The sequence below is a fragment of the Nannobrachium achirus genome (assembly GCF_963921795.1).
Source record: "Nannobrachium achirus genome assembly, chromosome: 10".
Classification (NCBI taxonomy): Eukaryota; Metazoa; Chordata; class Actinopteri; order Myctophiformes; family Myctophidae; genus Nannobrachium; species Nannobrachium achirus.
Window position 1 is genome coordinate 29,472,853 of NC_137819.1, and position 22,321 is coordinate 29,495,173.

Consider the following 22,321-nt stretch of genomic DNA (forward strand, 5'->3'; position numbering starts at 1 on the left):
AAAAAATAAAAATAAGATGTCGGCCTTCGTTCCATTTTGGGGGCTGGGTGGCCAACAAAGTAAATCGTCACTGTCGGGCAGAAACCTCGTATCTCCTAGTTTCAAATGTATACATTTTTTGCAAAGCAAAGCCCTACTTCATCATATAAGGCCGTTGCACAAAAGTAGTGAAAACAGCAGATCTACAACCACCAGCAGATCTACAAGCACACAACGCCTCGCGGCGCGAGGCTGTTTTCACTAGTTTAAATCATTTTTAAAATGATAAATATAAAACAAACGGTTTTGGACATACAAGGTTTCCACCCGACAACGACAAAATATAACTCATGTACAGTAATTGGCCCACTGGCTTGTCACTTGTCATGATCTGAAATGGCAAATCTTTGAGTAGCAGCAGCGCTATAGAGAGAGATCTCTCTCTATAGCACGCAATGAGGGCCTCTCCAACTCTTTTTCCCGGGCTGAATCAGGGGCCCAGCACGTCCCTGATGGAGGCCATGGCTGCCGTTGCCCCTCAGTTAGGCCATGTGCCCTTCAAACCAATGGCATGACCTGAGGCCACAGTGGCCTTAATGCCCCAGCGGACTGTAGCACTTTCTCCTCTGTCTCTGTCTTGTCAATATGTGTAGACAGTAGACACCGGTGTCTCTTTCTTGTCATGCAGACACCAGTGTCTTTTGTTGAGATTCTGAAATCTTAACTCCCCCGAGTTACAATCTGATGGATTCATCAGATTGTAAATACCGTCATTTATCTATTTCACTGCAGATTTGGTTATCATCCCGAACCCTTAGATTCAACGAATTATTTTAATAATTCATAAATTTCTATTTTATGGCCTTTGAGTCCTCAAAAAATGGACGACACCAAAGGCCAAGTGGCCTTGCCCCTAAAATTACAAAATTCCAGGCCTAGTGTGCACAATTTCTTTTGTTTTGAATTATCCAGTACATCAAAGTGATGTACTGGATAATATCAGTGGGGTTAGGCATTTTAAATGACTAGATATTGAGGAGAAAACTACGTTTTTCAATAAATACATTTCAATACATTACTCTGCCACAAATGCAACAGAAAATACTAATATACAGCACAATGAATAGTGTTCTGTAATGAAACACTGAAGGTGAATCTATACTGACACTAACCCTCACATGCCAAACTGATAATCTTGCCTGACTTATGTTTTCAACCTTCTGTACAGTGATTTCATTCAGCTATCATCATTAAAATGGTGGACATTTTGCTCTTATTTTGTGAAAAGGGCGGGGTTGGGGGGCTAAGAGCAAAACGTCCTGTGGAGTACTTGTCTTGCATAAAGTCATTTGTGTGCCAGCACCTGCTCCACCCCCTAATCATGAAGGTACAGTGGTCTAAATGCCATTGCACCATGACACTCAAAGCATAACAACAAAACACTTTGTGTGAGAAGGATCTAAATAATTCAGTTGAATTTCCTCCACGAGGCCAGGGGGGAACTTTTGGTTTCACTTTTACTGCAATATACAAGGTAAGGGATTTTCTATAGTCTCATTCTTTGATAGCACAACTACTTTTTGTTTAAACAAAGTCTAAAGGTTGCCTTTCATTATGTTTCAAATCTGAGCGTTAAAAGCTTGTTGGTGAATTTGGCTACATAAACCCTTTAATCGATCACAAAGTAGGCCGCTGTCTAATGCAACACAAGCAGGATCTGTGTAACTAAACACTACCAAAGGGCATAGATTCAAATTAGTAGGAAGAAGGAAATAGGTCAGAGAGTATTGCTTTAAGCTGTGACTTCTATGCTTGTGAGTAAGGCTTGACAATATCCTTTCACTAAGATAACTGTTCAATCAATATGACATAGACAAACCTGACTTTGATAATTTACTGTGAATTGTTGATGCTTTCCTTACATATACATTGCATATACATATACATTGGGAAAAGACAATAAGTAGGCTCAAATCTGATCTAAGCGCCTTTACCTTTAACTTTTACCACAATTGAAGATTTTGTTGATAAGGATTATTTCGATTTTGCATCTGGGTTGATAGAATCGGTTGTCCATGAGAAAATAGGAGTGAGCATGACCTAGACCTGTTTTGCAACAACGCTAAAGAGGAAACCAGTCTCACCGTTGTCAACTGGAGCAGTATGAGAGACTGAGCTGAATCTCATTTGGGTCTGTCCTTGAAATGGCTTTTAGATCACAATAGACCTGTCGTGATAGTCCTTGAGGACTTCTCAGTATGGATGGTTATGTTCTGCAGAACACCCCTTATCAACATGTGAGCTCAACGTTGTGTCTGTGAAAAATGAGGGAAAGGTATTTTACTTAGTATACATTATTCACACTGTCTAGAGTCGACTCTAGACAAATTAGCTTATATACACAGCCCATGCCTCAGGGTATCCTGATGCTTATGCAAATGGTATGACATGTTATTACAATGACTCTGAATACTGCTGTCACTCTGGCTCTGGTACAGACTGCAGTAGGCTACTGTTTTGAATTATGTAAACACAGGTGTCTTTAGACTGCTGACAATGCACAAGTGTGACAGCAGGGACTAAAGATGGCATTTACCAATACTATAATATTAATGCCCCTCTTATTATTTCATGGGCTGGGGTCATATGCCAACAGAATGATTCACAGCCAAATGACAAGAAAATGTTCACATGTCTATACTGTAGTTATAGGAACGTTCCTACTACGGCTTGACACAAAATTGAAACAATAGATAGATGATGATCTAATTCTTCGCTAAAAAATATGAATTTCACAGCTTCCCATTAAAGTCATGAAACTCATACTGGAGGCAAAAGCAACTATAAGAAACAGAGGTGGCAATGTAATGTAACTGCAGATGGATTCCTACCATACTCCATGTGAATAGAATGAATAGTCTACTGGTGGTAGGCCTATTGAGGTTATTTTTTTGTTTGATGATGTTCTGTTACTAATTGAAAACTAATGCAACACTTTAACATAAACCATACTGAAGCTGAGATAACTATAATGCAAAGTAATGGCCATTCTACATTCTATTGTGTCCACAGACCTAAAGCTTCCTGACAGGTGCGTGTGCTTCATCACCCACCTATCAGACACAGGCAGATGGGACAGACGGTCTTATGTGGATCAGATAAAAATAGTGTGCTATAAATGAATACCAAGCTTCGGCCTGTGTTGAAAAAAAAAAGAGTTCCATGTGGAATTCCAACAACAAGGGCGTAACAAAATGTTAATTGATAGTTTGGGGGTTTTACAAAAGTTAAATAAAGGAAATGCAAATGTTGCAAAGGCTAGTTTCGTCATTTTAATTTAATCATGTCTGGTCAGATGAGAGAGGGGGGGTTGTGGATGGATGAATGGATGGCACTGAAATAGTATCTGGTGAAAGCAACAGGGGTCCTCCTCAAACTCAACCAACAACATTTAAATCCCTGATTGAGATATTGCTCAACCATGTGTCCTACCCAGGGACCAGGGTCTACATTTCTCAATGGAAGAGTAGGGAAACCCCCAACCACACTGCAGATGTTCACCTTATTGTATCACTCCCAGTCTCTACCATACAGATTGGTTAAAATGACATTGTAGCTATAGTCAACACAATAACTTCGGGATAGCAGCTTTTATGATAGATCAAGAAACTGTGTCCAAGGGTTGATTCACTGCAGGTACATTTTACTCAAGTACTTAAAGTACAATTTTTAGGTATGTTTTTGTTTACTTTACTGGAGTATTTCCAATTTCCTATACTTTTACTTCTATTCCAGTTTATTATTATTATATTATTATTATTACAAAACATACATTAACCACTTCAGCCCTATTATTATAGCTCGCAATGTGAGCTTGTAGATCTGCTATTTTCAAAGGATTTTTTTTATACATTTGAAAACTTGAAATGGGACATTCATTCTGCATAATGTAAGCTACTTTCACTTTTGGTAGGCCTACTTTAAGTATACATTTTGATACCAATACTTTTGTACTTTTACTCAAGTACATTTTGATTACCAGACGTTTACTTGTAACAGAGCATTTCTAATATTGCAGTTAAAACATTTGAGTACTTTTTCCACCACTGCAGCCAGGTTATAATACTGTAGGGGTCTTCAACAGGGGGTCCGCGACCCCTAGGGGGTCCGCGGAGGTACTGCAGGGGGTCCGCGAAATTATTGCTTAAAAAAAAAAAAAAAAAGATTTCAAAAAATGTTTTTTTTTTTTTTTTTTTTTTTCACATTTATGTTAAAAAATAAATCATGATTCTATCCATTTTGAATAGCTATATACATGATTACTATGCAATTGACAGATTGTTGATATTATTGACACTGGTTCTCAGTTAATAAGTAGTATGTTTAGAAATGGTAGTGGTACAGCCCACCCTGTTCGCTGTAACTTACATGTTTAAAATAAAAAATATGTCGTAGCCCCGACCCCCCCACCCTACAAGGTGGTAGGGGGTCCCTGCTCCATCTCCCCATCAGTTTGGGGGTCCCCGGCCTGAAAACGTTGAAGACCCCTTGGAGGTGGGCGTCAGGCAGGCTGCCTGCTATCTATCAACGCTAGTGTTGAGAGACATTGCTGTAATGTGAGCCCTGCTGCTGCAGCTACGCACTGCCTCATACGCACGGTCACACGGCGACGTCTCGCGCGACTCCTCCTAATTAGATTTGGTTGGTAGTGGTGCGACTGTGCGACTAGCAGCGTTAGCGAAGCGAATGGTCGTCTTGTCACGTTTTAACAAAACATTACCTTCCCTCCAGACGTGTGCACACATGTGCACTTAGCGTTATTCTTGTTTTTTTATCGAGTCACGGCGATATCAATGCATTCAACCGAGCGGTGAAACGACACGGAATCGTCCAGGGCTCTGGTAAGAAGAAGACGAGGACATTCCGAGCGTTTGTTTTCCGTGTTGCTACTTGCTAGCCAGCAGGCTTGCTAGCTTAGAAAATAGCAGATCTACAAGCTCACAATGAGTCGCGTAGCGACGCATTGTGAGCTTGTAGATCTGCTATTTTCAAGCTAGCAGCAGCAGGTATCGAGCTAAAATAGCTGCTAACGGGATATTGTTCTTTCAGATCAAACCAGGAAGGAAGCAGAGGCAGCAGCGTAGCCGTAGCTTCACTTTAGCCTCGTCCAAACCACTGACTGACGGGTTGTAACTACAATCAAACGGTATGTAACAGTAACTACTACTCAAACGTTTTACTATATTAAAGTATCAATACGGCAATGTAGATAATTATGCACTGTTAAACAAAAGTCTGGAATTCAACATTTACTCTAGTAAAAGTACAAAAGTATTGGTATCAAATCTAAATGTACTTCAAGTAGCCAAAGTAGAAAGTACTCATTATGCAGAATGTCCAGTTTTCAAGTGTATAAAAACCTTTTGAAAACAGCATCTACAAGGACATTGTTAGAGATTGGAAATACTCAAGTAAAGTATAAATACCTCACAATTGTACACAATTGTACTTAATTAAATGCACTTAGTTACTTTACAAATTACACCAATGGGATAGCTAATGATTTGATTGAGCCCACCCCCCCCCCCCCCCCCCCCCCTTTTTTTTTTTTAATAACGTTGCAAGCACAACAAGTGTGGAGTTGGTGCATGGTTGAACTTATTCGTGTTAAAAAGCCACCTTTGACTTTAGCCTTGGTGCTAACTCAAATGACACATACCATAAGTTTTACTTTGTTTAGGGAAAAAAAAACCTCATAATGTCGTGTTTAATGGTTACTGGGTCACAGCTGTTCAATCTTAGGTACCTAAGCATTAATTAACAACATGGTTGCTCTAGTTATCAAAACAAAATGTTTAATGAATGTCTTGTCACTCTTGTGCGTTTTCTCTCTCTGCCTTCCCCCACTTGGTCTGTCTGTCTCTTTCTCTCTCATACTCTCTCTCTCTATCTGTTTGGTGTGGGGGGGGTATCAAGTGTAACTAACTAATACTCTTAGTCTCAAGCAAAATTAATGAGCTAATAGACTCTATGGCAGTACACTTTGTTTTGAGAAACTGGCTTCACCTTAGTGTGTCAGTTTAAATGCTTGTCAAATGTGTCGTGTTATTAACACTTATTCACAACCTCGGTAACAATCTAAAAAATGCTGCCTTTTGCCTTCTGTACAGTCAACTAGGGTCATGGTTGATTACTGGTAAGAGTCGCTTGAACAACAAATACAATGTGTCTCTCTTTGATTGGACCTCAGTCCACATTGGCAAACAACAGCTCAACAGCTCAAATACCAATCTGGCTGGTTTTCAAAGTAAACAAACTGATACTAGATGAGTGCACATCCGTGCCTGATAACCCAGATGAACATTGCATACCCATATTCACTTGCCATAAAGTGAGAGATTTTGTGTTATTTATGGTTGTCTTCCTGTCATCCTGTGTAGTAGTAGTGTACTGCGTGCATTGCTTTTCTGGAACCAACCACACATGCATGTATCTCATGTTCCTATCTCGATTAAGACATCGCCAGAATTAGGCACAGAAACCACATCCTCTGTAAGACTTATGAAATGGGTGCTACATATACATGGTCAGTTGAAATCTTGCATTTGAGAGAGGCCTTTGATTAAAGACTGGACTTTATATTGATCCAGCAGGGGAAATTCAGTCGCCATAGGCAGCACAACAGAATAATAGATGCCGAGTAAGAAAAGAATAGCCCATAGGAGTTGCAGAGATTTTGGACTTAAAATGTCCGGCCTATGAGACCAACCTGCAACACTAATGCATTCAAGTGGAATAATCTGGTGAAATATTAATACTTTCTCCCATTTACTGTACTTTATTTAAATGCCAAAGGATGCCTGGTGGAGCAGCCAGTTAGTGCAATGACCATATTTTCATTCTGGGTGGCAAGGACCATGTTATGTCTTGCATGTCTCACATCTTTCTGCCCTCAGTTACTTGTCTCGCAACACTCTATTTAAAAAATCACACCCGTGTGAACTGAGCGGTGGTGTGTGTGTGTGTGTGTGTGTGTGTGTGTGTGTGTGTGTGTGTGTGTGTGTGTGTGTGTGTGTGTGTGTGTGTGTCTCTGGCCTGAACAACAGCGCCCCTCCCTTAACATGTGTGGTCAGAAAAGGTTCTGCAGGCTACATACAGACACGGACACATGCACACACACACGCACGCATACACACACGGCCACGTATAGGAGACGGTGTAACCACCGCTCAAAAAAAAGTCAACGTAGGATTGGTTAAGTACAGTAGAAGATGCTGGGGAAAAATGCACTTGGTAGAGGCATGGCACGCTAACTAGTAATTACCATTCAGTACTTGTATGTGAACACTGCACAGCCTCGATAATGAGGGAAACGGCAAGCATGCAAATGCATGCAGACTTTAATTTAATAATTAAGCTAGCTCTTGACGGATGCATTTATTGTGCACCACTCCCTCCTCATTGCAGATTTTTTGCTGACATGACTTATAGAGCAACACATTTACTATGCAAACAAAGGTGTTTTTTTAAGTCAAGACATTCCGAGTTCTTTTTTTTTAAAGATTTGTTTTTGGGCTTTTATGCCTTTTATTGATGGGACAGTAGAATGACAGGAAATGGGGAGAGAGATGGGAAGTGACACTCGGCAAAGGTCGTCGGGATCGGGATTCGAACCAGCGACACGCCGTCAGGCCTGGACCACTAGGCCAGCAGGCGCCCTGCATTCAGAGTTCTATTAACCCATTCAGGCCGGGAACACATTTTGCTGTTTGGGAGGGGCTTACAGTACATGTACAGTATGTAGCAACATATTTGTTTTGTAGGCTAATTTCTGATTTAGCCCTATTCTATAGGTTAGGCCTAAACAAAAGTTTAAAATCATTAGAATTATTTGAACATGGCTGCCACAGTGGCACAGACCTATAATACGTTTTCCACCCTGACAAATGCTCCTCACTTCTGATATGCGTAGGTGTTCTTTTTGGCTAGAAGTAGTTCAGAATAGCATATTAGCAATAGTGAATTATTGTCTGTATTAGCCTGGTTCCTCCCTACTCTTTGCTGTCCCCATTCCTGCATTGCATGTCAAACGTACTGTAACATATGCTCCTATTCTGGGGCTATTGATTGTGATTGAGAGTTATTGAAATTTGACAGAAATTTACATGCTAAATTAAGTCAAATAAATGTTCCTGTAGAACAAGGCTAGGTCAGGTGTGGTTGCAGCATAGTACTGCAACACCATTTAATATTCTGACATTTGGATTTGGTGATTTTGGTCAAATATATACATAGCATTTGTTTCTCATTTGACCAGCACCGTTTTACACTTTCAATGCATAGGCATTGCGTCCACCCGGCATGTCTGGTTTTAGTTGCAAACACATTTAGGGTAATCCTACCAGGCAGCGTGTGACTGAAAAGAAACTCCCCATTCCAACTTTACCAATATATTTTAATGGCGACGAGTACTTTGTCAAAGTATCTACACAGGCTCTCAGTAATGTGAGACTGCCTCCTAGTTTTACTAGGGAGCAATTTGTTTGGTACACACCAAAATTCACTGTAACTTATGGTTTGTTTACTTTGTGGTTGGATTTGCTATAATATTTCCCAGAATGATGTTTTGTTACCAGTGAACCGGAACACACAGGCCATTTGAGCTCTGACCCATTGACACTTCCTGACCCCATTTGTGCCATTTCTTTTCCACTGTCAGTATTTGCTCATGGGTCTCCCTGGGTCAACATTACCATATAGTGTGTAATTTGTTTTTCCCCATTTCCAAATCTTTGCTTAATGGAAGACAGGGAATGCTGTCTGTTGGTTACTGTTTAAAATAATGCATTCCTAAATATGGATGCTAGGTTTAACCCCCTGACTACCCAGTGGATCCCATTGAGTCTTGGTCTGCAGACTTTGTACCTACCTGCCCTGCATTTGTGCTATCAATTCAAGTCGAGACCTTCTACTCATACTGCGTTGAATGTGTTCTCCTGTGCAACACGCTTTAGCTAAGTATGGAAAATTTGCAGAAGTACTGTTTTACATTTACGCAAAAGTGGATGAGTGCAGCACTAGAACACGTGTCAATTTGTGGTATCTCCAACATTACAAGCAACAGAGATGTAAGGCGTTAAAGAGTCAAAATACACACTGAAAATGTTCATCAGTAGCTGATGGTGTCCACTTTAGGACCCCTCTAGGTATCCTTTGGAGTCTGGTTGTTTCCTCTAGGTTGTTAACTTACTAGATTGTTTGTCTGAAGTGGACCATGCCAGCTTTCACTGTTCTATATTGTCTGTGTCTGTTGCCTGAAAGCTATGTATGCTCACTGACACTGTCTGACTGCTGTATTGCTCTTAGAGCTGTCTCTTAAGATGTGTTAAAGATAACGTATTACTCATGCATAGTTTAAATGGTGAGCTTCTGTGTGTTGCTGCTAATATTATCCTTGCTTAGTTTTCGATCCGGTTCCCTTTGTCAAGGTCACACGGCGCATTGGAGAGAGGGCGAGATCATTTATTTAGCGACCCAGTCGGTAGATTTAGCGACCCGGTCGGTAGATTTAGCAACCTGGTCTGTGAAAACTACCGACCAGGTTGCAACCCAGTTGTAGGTCGCTAAATGATCTCGCTCCTACTGGCGCATTGGGACTCTTGGTGTCAGGATAAAAGCAGAGCATGCATGAGTGTTGATGACAGCAGACAAGGTGTTAGGCAATCTCACTAGGCTCAAGCTGTACAGCTCTGTATGACTGACTGTTAACACTTTTAGGATCATGTGGTGTTTTTGGAGCGGTGAAAGCGCTCCCAATAGACAGGTATGTCCGTGGGTGGCTATGTCTCTGGGTGGCTATGTCTGTAGCCTGGCAATACCTTGAGTGGCCACACAAGTTAAAGGAGGGGCGCTGTTGTGCAGGCACACATACACACACACACACACACACACACACACACACACACACACACACACACACACACACACACACACACACACACATGCAGCAACACTCACCCCCCCCCCCCCCCCCCCCACACACACACACACACGCACGCACGCACGCACGCACGCACACACACACACACACACGCGCGCACGCAGCAACACTCACCCCCCCCCCCCCCCCCCCACACACACACAACATCATGACACCCCCCCCCCCCCACCCACACTCACGCAGCAACACTCACCCCCCCCCCCCCCACACACACACACACACAACAGCATGACACACACACACACACACCCCCCCACCCACACTCACTACACAAACGCACACACACACACACGCGCACGCACCAACACTAACCCCCCCCCCCCACACACACACACACACACACACACAACAGCATGACACATTAAAAAGCTAGCAACATCACTGCATTATAGATCTAGGACAGAATTCATAGATTTAGAACACATAGAATCAAAAACATAGACCTGGAACTGCTCAAATTCACCGCTCCACTTCGAACCAAGGTTTGATTTTTTTTGTGTTGCTCACTCCGGAAGCATTTTGTGAGTTGGTGTACAAAAACATTTCCATTAATATAATCTGTTAACTCAAGTAACCGCCACCTCTTCCTTGTTTCATTGACAGGAGGATTGTGTTAGACAACCGTCACAGCAAAGATGTCAAAGAACCCGAATTCTCCACCTAGGTCCCGTTCTAGATCAAGGTCCCGCTCCAGATCACGGTCTTATTCAAGATCTCGATCCAGAACCCGTTCCCGATCAAGAGACAGGAAACATCGCTACAGGTAATGTAGTGTCTTCCTTTAAAAAAAACACACTTTATTTAACAATATCAAAATAAAGTAATTGTTTTTCTTATTAGTTAGTGTTACAGGATTATGCCATCTTTATTGTTATTATTTCTCTCCACATCACGTCTGTTTCTTTTAACTAGAGACCTGCAGTCTATGTTGTACCAAACTGAGGGCAAAGAACAAAATGTTGGGCAAATATTTCCCCAATGAAATATAATGATTTAGATTGTTCAACTAGAATACATTTAAACTATTGAGCAGTCACCATGCTTCAAGTACAGAACAATGATAGGAGTAGTCACTTCCAACATGTCCTCCCCCAGGAGGAGATAAGGACAGGTTCACAATCCTGTTCTTCTACAATGTAGAATCTTCATTTACATGAAGACATTAGAAGTTCATCTTTTGGGAGGGGGGAAGTCTGTTCCTGAGTGTATTCACAGCAGAGAGATCAATTTGCCTCATTATGGGAAAATCCTGGTAATCACAGAGAGATCAATTTGCCTCTGTCTTCCATTATGGGAAAATCCTGGTAATCAACACTTGAAACTAAGGACCTAACACGGTGGTGGTTTGGTCTCCCAGCTCTTCTATTGAGACATTTAAAAACTGTAGTCTCACTGGTAGTATGATACACTACCATTGAATTATTATTCTCACTTGAAAGTGACTTGCTAGTTGCTACCTGCACAAAGTTTACAATGGACAACAATATTCTTTGTATATTTCACACAAACTCAAAATAATTACTAAGTGTTGAAAGTATGCCTTCCCCTCATGGTCTGCCATCCTCCTTAATCTTTGAACCATTCTGGGGAACACAATATAGCAACCTAGCTGCATGTACATGTGTCATCATTTTGCATATGGTTTAAAAGAACAGCTGTACCAGCTAACAATACGTTGTTTCGTTGTCACAAGTTTGCAACGTGTTGATAGCTCTGCTCTTTCTTTCACATATGTCAAACTATGGCGCTGCTTGAATGGGCTCCTCTACGCAGCTTAGTGGACACCGTGGCTCATAGACAAATAATGCAGAGAAAAGGGTGTGCTTATCTCTGTCAAAAACGAATCCTGTTCATTGTATTGCAATAACAGCAACATTACTTGGATTAATAAATGATATTACTGTTTTGGCAACAATACATTATACTGCTCTTTACTGGGGAGACCAATACTACAGTATTACCGTAATATTTTACTTAGAAGCCCAACACAATTGTTAAAAATAGAAATGTATTTCAACACGCATGCCTTTCTGTAGATGCACTCAGGTCCTGACCTCTTTAAACTTTGAATGATTAGAGGGTGATTTGAGACCATTTGCTACACCTAGTCAATTATTTATCACAAGTAAAAACAAATGACTTGGTTACTAGTGACCATGTTAAATCTCCCTCATACCCTCTTTATTTAGTCTGTCTCCAAGGACTGCTGAACATTGTGTTCTGTTGTGTGGCCTTTGGTACTGCTTCCTCTCAACACTCAAGGAGGCAGTGTATGGGAACGTTGATAGAGTGATAGTCTTGCCTTTCAATTCCAATGAAACACTTCAAGGGGTAAGCTGAGACATGGTCTTATTACTGATCCACCAGGTATCAGTTGACATTAATATTTTACACAACTTTCACAAATCTATCTGCTTATTCTAATTTGCCTGATACTTGAAATTGAGTTCAAAGTTTACTGCAGGCTTTGTCAATGATCATTGCTGTTAATCGACTAATCTTAAAGTTTATACATGGCTGTAACTTTATTTACACTTACACGTCTGTAAATGTATTCTCAGCAGTTTATTTTTCTCCATGTATGGAGATCCGTTTTGAAATGTCATGCATGCCAAATTTATACACTTTAAATCTAACAATCTTTTTTAATGGTCTTGTTGCCTTCTTAGTCATTCAAAAGCTGTACTAAATGTATGAGAGAGTTGTCTTAAATGTATTGATTAGTGTTTGGGTCTCGGTGAGACAGTGTGTCGATTTTAGAGTGTTAAAATAACTGCTTCCTTTTTGTCAGGTGGCAGGTTGAAGGCTCTTCTCTGGAGTGTCAGTGTAGTGTCTGATGTTATATTGCCCCCTTTTGGCCTGAACAACAGTTGCACAGTAGACTCCACATCCTTCATCTAGTACAATGGCAAATGTTTTTTTGTTCTTTCTCTTCCTCTCATCCAGCTCTAGGTCTCGTTCCCGCTCCAGATCGTACTCTCCGTCCCAGAGAGACAGAAACTACCCCACCAGGGACTACCAGAACAACCGAGGAGGCTTCAGGCCTTACAACCGTGGTTACCGCAGGCCATTCGTCTACCGAGGAGGTAGACCCAGGGGCTATTATCCACGTGGCCGTGGCTACCAGAGCAGGGGAGGTAGCAGCAGCTATGGCTACAGAAACAACTGGCAGGGCGGCAACTATCATGACCAGGACCATCACTCACACAGCCCAAGGAGGGGCCGGTCACGCACCCCCCCCAGGAAGCGTTCAGGCAGCCGGAGCCGTTCCCGTTACTCTGACCGCTCGTCCTCCCGCGGATCCCGGCGCTCCAGGCGCTCCAGGCACTCCAGCTACTCCTCCCGGTCCCGGTCATTATCCCCGCGCCATCGCAGCAGCAAGGGGAAGCCCGGCCCCAAGGACAGTAAGGAAAAGCCTGCACAAGAGATGGATAGGACGGACCAGGCGGCGGATGGGAGTGCGATCGAGAAGGTGTCCGGAGGTAAATGGCTTGACTATGACACCAGCCCCAGACAAACCAGCCCTAAAACTGGCTCCACTGCTGGAGCCAAAGCGGAGAGTTCTGCTGCAGCTGACGGTAAAGCACCAGGGAGTGGTGGAGGCCCAATGTGGAGAACCGTTGGCAATAACCCTCCTCCTGTGCCTGCCGCCGATACGAAGAGCCCTTCAAAGTCCGGGCAGACAGCCACCTTCAGCGGGTTCGGATTCTTCGGAAAAGAAGAGACCAAGGCCGAAGATAAGAGCGCAATAACCTCTGCCTTCAAAAAGTATGTTTGTTTCTTTACTATCACAGTTCAGTTTCTATTATGATTTTCTTTTCCTTCTTTGCAGATTGTGTCCACACAGTGTTTGACATGTAATTATTCTTTCAAATGTGTTTAGTCTGTGCCAAGCCACAAAGATCCTCAGAAGAATACAGGTTAAAATGGATGACATAGGACTCCTCTTTTTAAGTGTGAATAACAAATTGGGAAAAGTAGCCGGCTGTTGACCTCTTCTATGCATTGAAAGGAGATTGTATGAATCCCACTTATTTAGGAGCTGATGGTTAAGTAAGTATTCATTATTGGAATATGGGTCCTGGTCAGTAATGTTTGCATCAGAGATGGGCATTCCATTGTCACTATTGTTCACAGATTGATCTCATTATGACTGCATAGTTACCGACCAATTAACCAAACATAATTGCCGTATTAGTTTTCACTAGGGTACAAGATAACATTTTATAGGCAATTGGTAAGCTAGGCTATACATTCATTATAGCCTAGTAAAAACTTTCCAAATGTCTTTATTCATATTACATCTCATCTAAATTGACATGCCCATCTCTGATTTGTTTTGAAATTTGCCTTTTTTTGTCTGTCACTTTTGTTCTCTTTAGTACCTAACCCATATTCAAAAACGACAAATATTCAAGTGATTTAAAAAGATATATACTTCTCAGGATATGTAATAAATAGCCAGTGCCATTGTCTCTCTCAGGTTCTTGGCAGAGTCTAAAAATAAAAAGCCAGACGAGAAGGAGAATGTCCACGATAAGGAGCAGGGGACAGCGGACAGGGAAGTGGAGAAAGGCAACAACAAGGCAGGAGGCCTCTTCAACGCCACCGCCGCTGCGGCCTATGAAGCAGACGCCAAGGAAGAAAAAGGCACGCCTTTCTTTGATGCCGGTGAAGAAGAGTTCCTCAAGTCCCACGGGCTGAAGGGCAGGGACACTGAAGAGGAGGGTGAGATCAAGCCCAAGACCTCCAAAACGCTCACAGAACGGGACATCTATGGGAAATGGGACGACGAAGCTCCGTATCCAACCTCCTACCCGTCGCGCAAGGAGAAGAGCCGCAGCCGGGAGGTCGAGGAAGGAGAGGAGGACATTGAACAGTTGGAGGAGGAGCTGTACCGCAGCCGCAAGCACAGCTCCAAGAAAGAGGAGAAGGCTAAGAAGAAGGAGAAGAAAGAGAAGAGGGAAGAGAAGTCCAGGCGTAGTCCGTCCCCCGCTGCCCCACCTCCCCGAGGCTCCAGCAGCAAGGAGAAAGACAAGCCCTTGTTCCCCGTGGCCTTGCCGCCAAGAGATGAGTCTCCCCCTCCGCGTCTCTCTGGGAAGAGGGAAGACTTTGATCCCAAACCTAGCTCCTTGGATGAAATGCCCAGGTACATGTGTAGTGCATATTGTGTACACCTCAACACCTTTATGCTTCAAGACATTTTCTATTCTAACAGCCAGTTTGGCCAGTAACCAGCCTTTTTAACCACAGGTGGTTGTGTTCTATTGTTAATATCTTGGTTGGCTTTTAAACCAGTGAATGGCTTGTGAGTTTGCCGCAAGGAAAAAAAGTTAAACTACAAGCAAAGAAATTATGAGGTAATTTGTATTTCGTTTTTAATTTGTACATCATTTCACGTTTTTATTTTGTTATTGACTCTTTCAGCTCCTCTGGGACTGTGCCTAAGGAGCGCCGTGCGCCGGTCAACACCTCTAAGAAAGATCAGGAGTTCCGCTCCATTTTCCAGCACATTCAATCTGCACAGATCCGCCGCAGCCCTTCAGAGCTGTTTGCTCAGCACATAGTCTCTATTGTGCATTACATCAAAGGTACAGCATCGTCTGCATCGGGTTTGTCCACATTTCACAAGGTTCTCAAGATACATGAGAAAACACAGACTGACTCGTTGACTAATCTGTCAGTTAAATGTTAACAGTGGTGATAAATGATTTGACACTTATCAAATCATTGTGAGGTAACTCCACCTGTGAACAAGACAAATATGTTGAAGCTGGTGTTTTCTCAATGACGTTATCCTGTTTTTGTTTCCAGCACAACACTTTCGCTCCTCAGACATGTCTTTAAGTGAGCGGTTTGCCATTTACCAAAGAAAGGCTGCAGAGGTAGAAAAGATGAAGCAAAGGAAGAGCCCAGAAATCCACAGGTATGGTTATTATCAGCCTCTTGAAAACTAGATCACACCAGAAATTGTCAGTGAAATTCCTTTGTGTCTGCCTGGGACTGGAAGCTTTGTGTGACCAAAACACAATTTGATTCTGTCATACAACAACATTTACAGTATTGCCTGATGCTGCACCCATTCTGCAGGTCTAGTAATGAATAAATGAAAAGATAATAAACAAAATATAATATGAGTAAAAAAGAAAACCCTCAGTAATAGTTTCAGCTACGATTTGAGTATTTTCAAGTGTGTAAAGCATTTTTTCCCCTTCTAAATTTATGTCCCACGATTTTTGTAACCCATTTTTCACCCGGTGTCAATGCCTATACTGTAATCCTGGGCGCTACTCTCCCTCTGCCAACCTGGGGAGGGCCCCAAACTGAGCTCAAGCTTTCTTCAGTACATGAGTGAGCACCCTCTTCTTATCACCTGACAGGAGGGAGTTTCCCCGTTTGGATGTAGCACGTGGAAGGAACACGTTATTCCAACCAGTTCCATTCCCAGCATAGATACCAAGGTTACTGCAAGTTTTTTTTTTGTGAGGGTACCTACCCTAGGGGACACGGGAGTACATGCACACTCCACACAGTAAGGCCCTTTCGCCAACACCACCTAGGGTTTGGGAGCTGATGACGCAGAGGAGAGAACGCACCCCCAGCGGGAAACGAACCCAGGACCCCCTAGCTGTGAGGCGACAGCGCTACCGATTGCGCCACCTTGCCCCCTCCTTCCTGCTCTCTTGACAATTGCAGCCTCTGACGATTGCGGCCTGGCATATCCTCTTAGGTTTTTTCTAAAACCGAAAAACAGTTTCTTTTTTTCAAAGTGGCATACCTTTATTTAAGGACTTGTGCAACTGCTACTAAAGTGCTTACATTCTAGACTGCTACTATCGGTTATCTGTGGTTTTGCGTTGCCATGAGAATCATGATGCGAAACATTTAGCTATATGGTCTTGAATATGTGTAGACCTTAATCTTACCTCGCTTTCTTTCTTTCTGCCTCTTCTCTTTAAGGAGAATCGATGTTTCCCCCAGTGCCTTTAAGAGGCACACTCAGCCGTTTGAGGATGTGGAGGAGACCAGCTTCAAGGTGACCAGAACTTTTTGACATATCAAATATTTGGAAAGAAAACAACCTATTTGTGCTGATCTTAAGCCGCAGTATTCAGCTTTGTGCTTTTCTTTCAAAGGATGCATAAATCTATATCAGAAAGAGCCCAATTGTGTATTGTAAATACCAAGCAAGTCCCCCACAGCCTATGAGATATGGTTATTGATTATGTACGAACCCAAGCAAAGGCTAAAAGGAGGTGAATTAAGATCCTGAGTCCAAGCCTCTCAAGGGAACCTAATCAGTGCCATTACCTTGTAAGTATTTCTTCCTCAAAAATAAAGCAAAAAAGTACTGTGAAATTTGCTAACTTGCTATTCATTTAAGAGTGCTTTAAAATACTGCATGCCGCTTGTTCCTACAACTAATGTTACTATTGTAAAATGTAAAAAAAAAACTATGTTGTATGAGATGTATGTTTGTTTGTATACCAGCAGCAACTGTTGTTCTAATTGTGGAGAGCTTTTGAGTATTGTATCATTACCAGTAGAGGGCAGTAAAGCACTATTTTTCCATGGAACGATGCATCTATTTTTGGAGGGTTGCTTCTCATACCACCTGTTTACCACTCATACTTCTTTTGTTTATCAATAATACAGTTTAACAATGCGATAGTTAACTCGGGGCATATTGATGTATCTCAGCAGGATCCGAGTAAAAAGCTCAAAGGTGATGTGATGGACCTGCGCCTGGACATTGAGAGACGGAAGAAGTTTTCTGGGAAGGAGCGTGACTACAAGCGGGAGGGGAAGAGCCCCTCAGGCTCCCCAGGACCCAGGAGCAGAGAGAGGTCCTCTGAGAAATCTGGCAAGCACCACAAGAAATCTAAGTAGGTTTCTTCCATGGTTCCACGGTATTTGGCTGTATCAACCCCTGAAATGTATTCTTCACTTAAGTGTGTTCCATATAGACGACGCTGCAAAAACTTTTGCTTCAGGCACAAAGTCTTGTAATAATTGCAGTTCTTGATGTTGTGACCTTTTCTCCACAATTGCAGGAAGGGTAAGAAGAAGCGGGAACGCTCGCCCTCGTCATCCTCCTCTTCGTCCTCCCCCTCCCCTTATCCTCCCCCCTACAGGGGCAAAGAGTACATGGGAGAGGGCCCGGAGCACGAGGAGGAGGGCTACGGTCAAGTGCGCTATCCCCCACGAGACTACCCCGGGCCCATGGACAGGCCCCCCCGCGACTATGAGGGTCACAACATGGACAGGGGTAGAGGACGCGGATATGTAAGTTCTCCTCTCGCCTCGCTCACCACCTCCTTCTAGCATTGTATTGTTGCTAGGAGACCTGTGAAAACCCATGTCAACATCCTGTTTGCCTAAACAACATCGTGTCATGCCATGTCATGAGCAAATTATTATTAATATAAATGATGAAGAATATAGAATATTTTGTGGACATTATCTGTAAGGCTGATATGTCATCACCCAGGCCAACGGGTACTACAAACAGGAAGTTCACAAGGTTTGGATCATTCAGTTCAGTGGTGTTATTTACAGCTTGAAAACATCAATCACCACGGAGATTTATCTTGTGTCATTTTGCTGTAATTCTTTTTCTAATGACATCACTGTAGACTGCATGTCTCATTTTGTTACAATTCTGATCACTTCTAATGAGATAACTGTAGACTCCACTCCATGTCTCATTTTGTTGCTATTCTCTATTCCTAATGACACCACTTTAGACTGCGCTTCTCTGCTTTGTACCTTCCTTCTAATGATATGGAACATAATGTGGATGATGATGATGATGATGATGATGATGGTGGTGGTGGTACTCTTTCATGCATATCCCATGTACTACCTGATTTTGTAAAGGTAAAGTAACAGACATCAGTGAGTGAAATCCTACTAATGTAAAGTGATGCGTAGTGTTCTACTAGTGTGGCACCTGATGGTTGTCTTAACAGGTTATTTCTCTCCCATAACGCATTGTTGTGGACAACAGCTGAACATTTTCTTTCTTTAGCCGTGTAATATCAATTTGAGCATGTCGCACCTTCTGAATGGATGCCACAAATGAGTGGCCGTAAAGTTATTCTAGTTCGCTCACAGAGAGATTGAACTTGTCTGGTTTTGATTGCAGTACCCCAGAGTGAGGGGGCGGGGCTGGAGCAGAGGCAATTACCCTGGCAACAGCAGCAATGGCAACCCTCCCAATAGCAATGCTCCAGTGCGCCCTCCAGAGGAGGAGTGGGACCCTGAATACACTCCCAAGAGCAGAAAGTATTACTTTGTGAGTACTCTACTCTAAAATATTTTTTACATGGTGGACATGCATTATACCTTGGCTTTAGGAAAAACATTGGTTTACATTACTGACATTCCAAAATAGTAGTTTTGTTTTTTATCATACATTTTGACTCCCAGACTTTAAATGTAATAATGCGGTAATTAGAAGTTGGATACATTTGCAGTTGTGTTGCTATTGACCATTAATGCCACATGAGGGCGTCAAAATGGATACAAGTTGATGTGAGGTCAGGAGGCCCCGACCTTGCTCTAGCCATGGTCCCATTCCTACTTTAAGTTTGGTCAACAGTGTGCGGCCTCTATGGGCAGACTAAAGTTAAATTTAGTTGTAGTTAAGTTACCCATGGGGAAATTGTCTGTCTGCAGACCCATCCTAACTTTTAGAAACAGTGGGCAGCCACAAAGCAGTGCCCATGGAACGGCTGTGGTCAAAGGCACTAACATGCATGTATTTTGGTGCGGGAGGAAACCACGATAAACAGTGGGAAAACGTGCAAACCCATGTTAGTGCGGGAGGAAACCACGATAAACAGTGGGAAAACGTGCAAACTGCACATAGAAAGACCCCAGTTGTGGTCAAACACAGGACCTTCTTGCTCTGTGGCAATATGCCCCAGAGCAATCAGTAGCAATATGGCAACCAGGAAAGAAGTAAAATGTAGGTGTGTGTGTCACTGCACAGACCATAGGAAACCAAATGGATGACAACACTGCTACATTAATTCAGAGTGACCGCTGCGTTTTACAGTCTATGTAGTGCCCTACCGATTCAATGATGGAAGTACACGGAAGTGGCCATCGTTTGGATTGTTGTAAACATGACTTCTTGGAGCTGGAAATTCATTCAGGGTCTTCTTGGATGTGGAAAATCATTGTGGATCTTTGTTCTATTCTAGTAGTTGTCAGTTAAAGAAATAATTCATTACCATCATCATCAACACTTAAACCACGCCGACAAATTGAAGCAGAGTTCCTAATTTTCAGTGCTACTGACTTACAACAAAACGGCAACCGCATTTGGTAAAAACCTGTGGGATTGTCCCTTGAAGACTTTGCAACAACTTACTAAGCCTTTCACACATCCCTGTCAATTTGACTACTTCTTCCTCTGCCTGCCTTCCCCTATCTCTCTAGCACGATGACCGGGACGGCGAGAAAACCTGGGTGGACAACCGCGGCCGCGGCCGGGGGGCCTTCCCGGCCCGACGGGGACGCTTCGTCTATCGCAAGGGGGGAACCAGTCCCAAGTGGACCCACGACAAGTTCCAGGGAAGTGAAGAAGGGGAGCTGGGAGATGACAACATGGAGATGGATCATAAGGAGGGAAAGACGGGGGGAGATGCCTCTAATTCACAGCAGTAGAGACAATTGACTCTCATTACTGTTGTCTTTGCTTCACCAAAAGGTGACCCTCTGTCACAATGTCAATGGTGGTAATTGATTTTCCCCACTTTTGGTCTCTTCTCATCCAGCTATGTTTTTGTTTAATTGATAAAGTAAAAACTAAAAAGGTGCCAGCCACCTCACAGTGAAGAGTGAAGGAAGAAATGTGACAATGACTTGAATGATATCTGAATGATCTTTTTTGTTTTTTACGTTAGTTGGTCTTTATTTCTGGGTGTTTTTAATGTAAAGGTGCATTTTGTTTGTCTTGCTTTGCAGTTAATTGGCATAGAGCCAGTCGCATCCCCTTGTGGGTGAACATATTGAGGCAGCCACGCTATAAAGATGGCTCTGATCTCTGAAAACAGGACAAACCGCGAATGCATTTGTGCCTTAGAAATGATCGTTATAGAGATATGTGTAGGCTACTTGTAAAGTCTTTCTTTTTTATACTGCTTTTTACTTGCAGTTCTGGAGAGAAGCATGATTTTTTTTATGTTGGTTGGCTCTGGGTTGTGTACGGGGTGAGAGGGCAGTTATTAATCTTCACTGTGTAAAACATTGGTATCATACTTCGCTCCACGGGACCAATCAATTGCCGGTATGGGGCAGGTATACTGTATAGCGGCCCTTAATCCAGTCTCACCTGTAAAAGTTTGCATTCGTCACACCCCTCGTATCATATCATTTATTTTTGAACAATTAGCATGAAGCACCAATACACCTGTATTTCTCTGTAGGAGATATAAAGGTTGTATTATAAGTGTGTGGTGCAGTACCCATTGATAATACATGTATGTTTTAAAGAAAAATGACTAACTGTAAAAAGAAAATGGAAAAGAATATAAAAAATATAATTTGGCTTGCTTTGATTTAGCGCTGATGTATGTAAAAAAAAATGTAGGTTTAAACCAGTCATTAGTTGAGTTACTGTAACTGGCTAGTGGCTACCTGTATTTACATCTAAGGGGGGGGGGGAGAGCCATTGCAAAGGGTTAAGTACAGATATGGCAAGTCTAAATAATGGCTTGGGTTAGGAAAGGTGTTTTTTCCCCCCTTGTTTTTACTAAGAAATGAAAAAGCAGAAACGACGGTTATCCTCTAAAACAGCAGCTCAGTTACAAATATTGAATTTATGACATGAGAAGTGAAGAGTGTCTAAATTTGTGTCTAAAGTTTTTGTATCAAATGTACAATGAAACAATTTAAGTATATTTGATGGGAGTTGGCAAAAAATAGTGTAACCGGTTTTGTGACTCAGTGCTGCTGTGCTTCCTTCCTGAGGCTATATGTACTCAACTATGTACTTCCCGAGGCTGTATTTAGGACCTTCTGTTGTATTCAAACCTGCAACTTTTTTTTTTTACTGTTCCTCGAGAGCCTTGTATTACTTCTTTTAATTTTCAATAAATCTTTCCTTTGATCCAGTTCAGTTGTGTGACAGCCATATTTCTTTTTTACTGTAAGTTTTTTTTTAAATAATAGCCTCTTTTTAAAAGTTCTGCAAGAGTTAAGTAATGGTAAAGGGAGTCTACAATCTTTAAGTGCAATCACAGTTTATAAGGAACACAATCTGTTTTTACCCTAGACGACAGAATAATTTGTCATACCTCGTGAGGAGATGTTGAGTCTCACTAAGACTGC

At 42.3% G+C, this 22,321-nt stretch overlaps 1 protein-coding gene across 4 annotated transcripts; it reads left to right on the forward strand.

Annotated features, from left to right (window-relative positions):
* The first annotated feature begins 1,416 nt into the window (after window positions 1–1,416).
* thrap3b (thyroid hormone receptor associated protein 3b) lies at window positions 1,417–22,105 on the forward strand. 4 transcript variants are annotated; one of them, XM_080735703.1, is made up of 12 exons: window positions 1,417–1,513; window positions 5,089–5,185; window positions 10,583–10,742; window positions 12,926–13,747; window positions 14,463–15,128; window positions 15,407–15,570; window positions 15,794–15,905; window positions 16,940–17,015; window positions 17,681–17,865; window positions 18,034–18,265; window positions 19,128–19,277; window positions 20,429–22,105. In XM_080735703.1, the coding sequence occupies exons 3-12, from the start codon at window positions 10,615–10,617 to the stop codon at window positions 20,654–20,656; spliced, it is 2,763 nt and encodes a 920-aa protein (XP_080591829.1). In that variant the 5' UTR covers window positions 1,417–1,513; window positions 5,089–5,185; window positions 10,583–10,614; the 3' UTR covers window positions 20,657–22,105. The 4 variants fall into 4 exon arrangements, with proteins under 4 accessions (XP_080591829.1, XP_080591831.1, XP_080591832.1 ...); XM_080735705.1 differs by having other exon boundaries at window positions 17,684–17,865; XM_080735704.1 differs by lacking the exon at window positions 1,417–1,513 and adding an exon at window positions 1,526–4,880.
* The last annotated feature ends 216 nt before the right edge of the window (window positions 22,106–22,321 follow it).

Bases quoted from the DNA above. Each gene is read 5' to 3' on its own strand.
- thrap3b (XM_080735703.1), top strand. From the start codon at position 10,615: ATGTCAAAGAACCCGAATTCTCCACCTAGGTCCCGTTCTAGATCAAGG. The intron at 10,743-12,925 runs GTAATGTAGTGT...CCTCTCATCCAG, and splicing joins GACAGGAAACATCGCTACAG to CTCTAGGTCTCGTTCCCGCT. The intron at 18,266-19,127 runs GTAAGTTCTCCT...TTTTGATTGCAG, and splicing joins GGGGTAGAGGACGCGGATAT to TACCCCAGAGTGAGGGGGCG.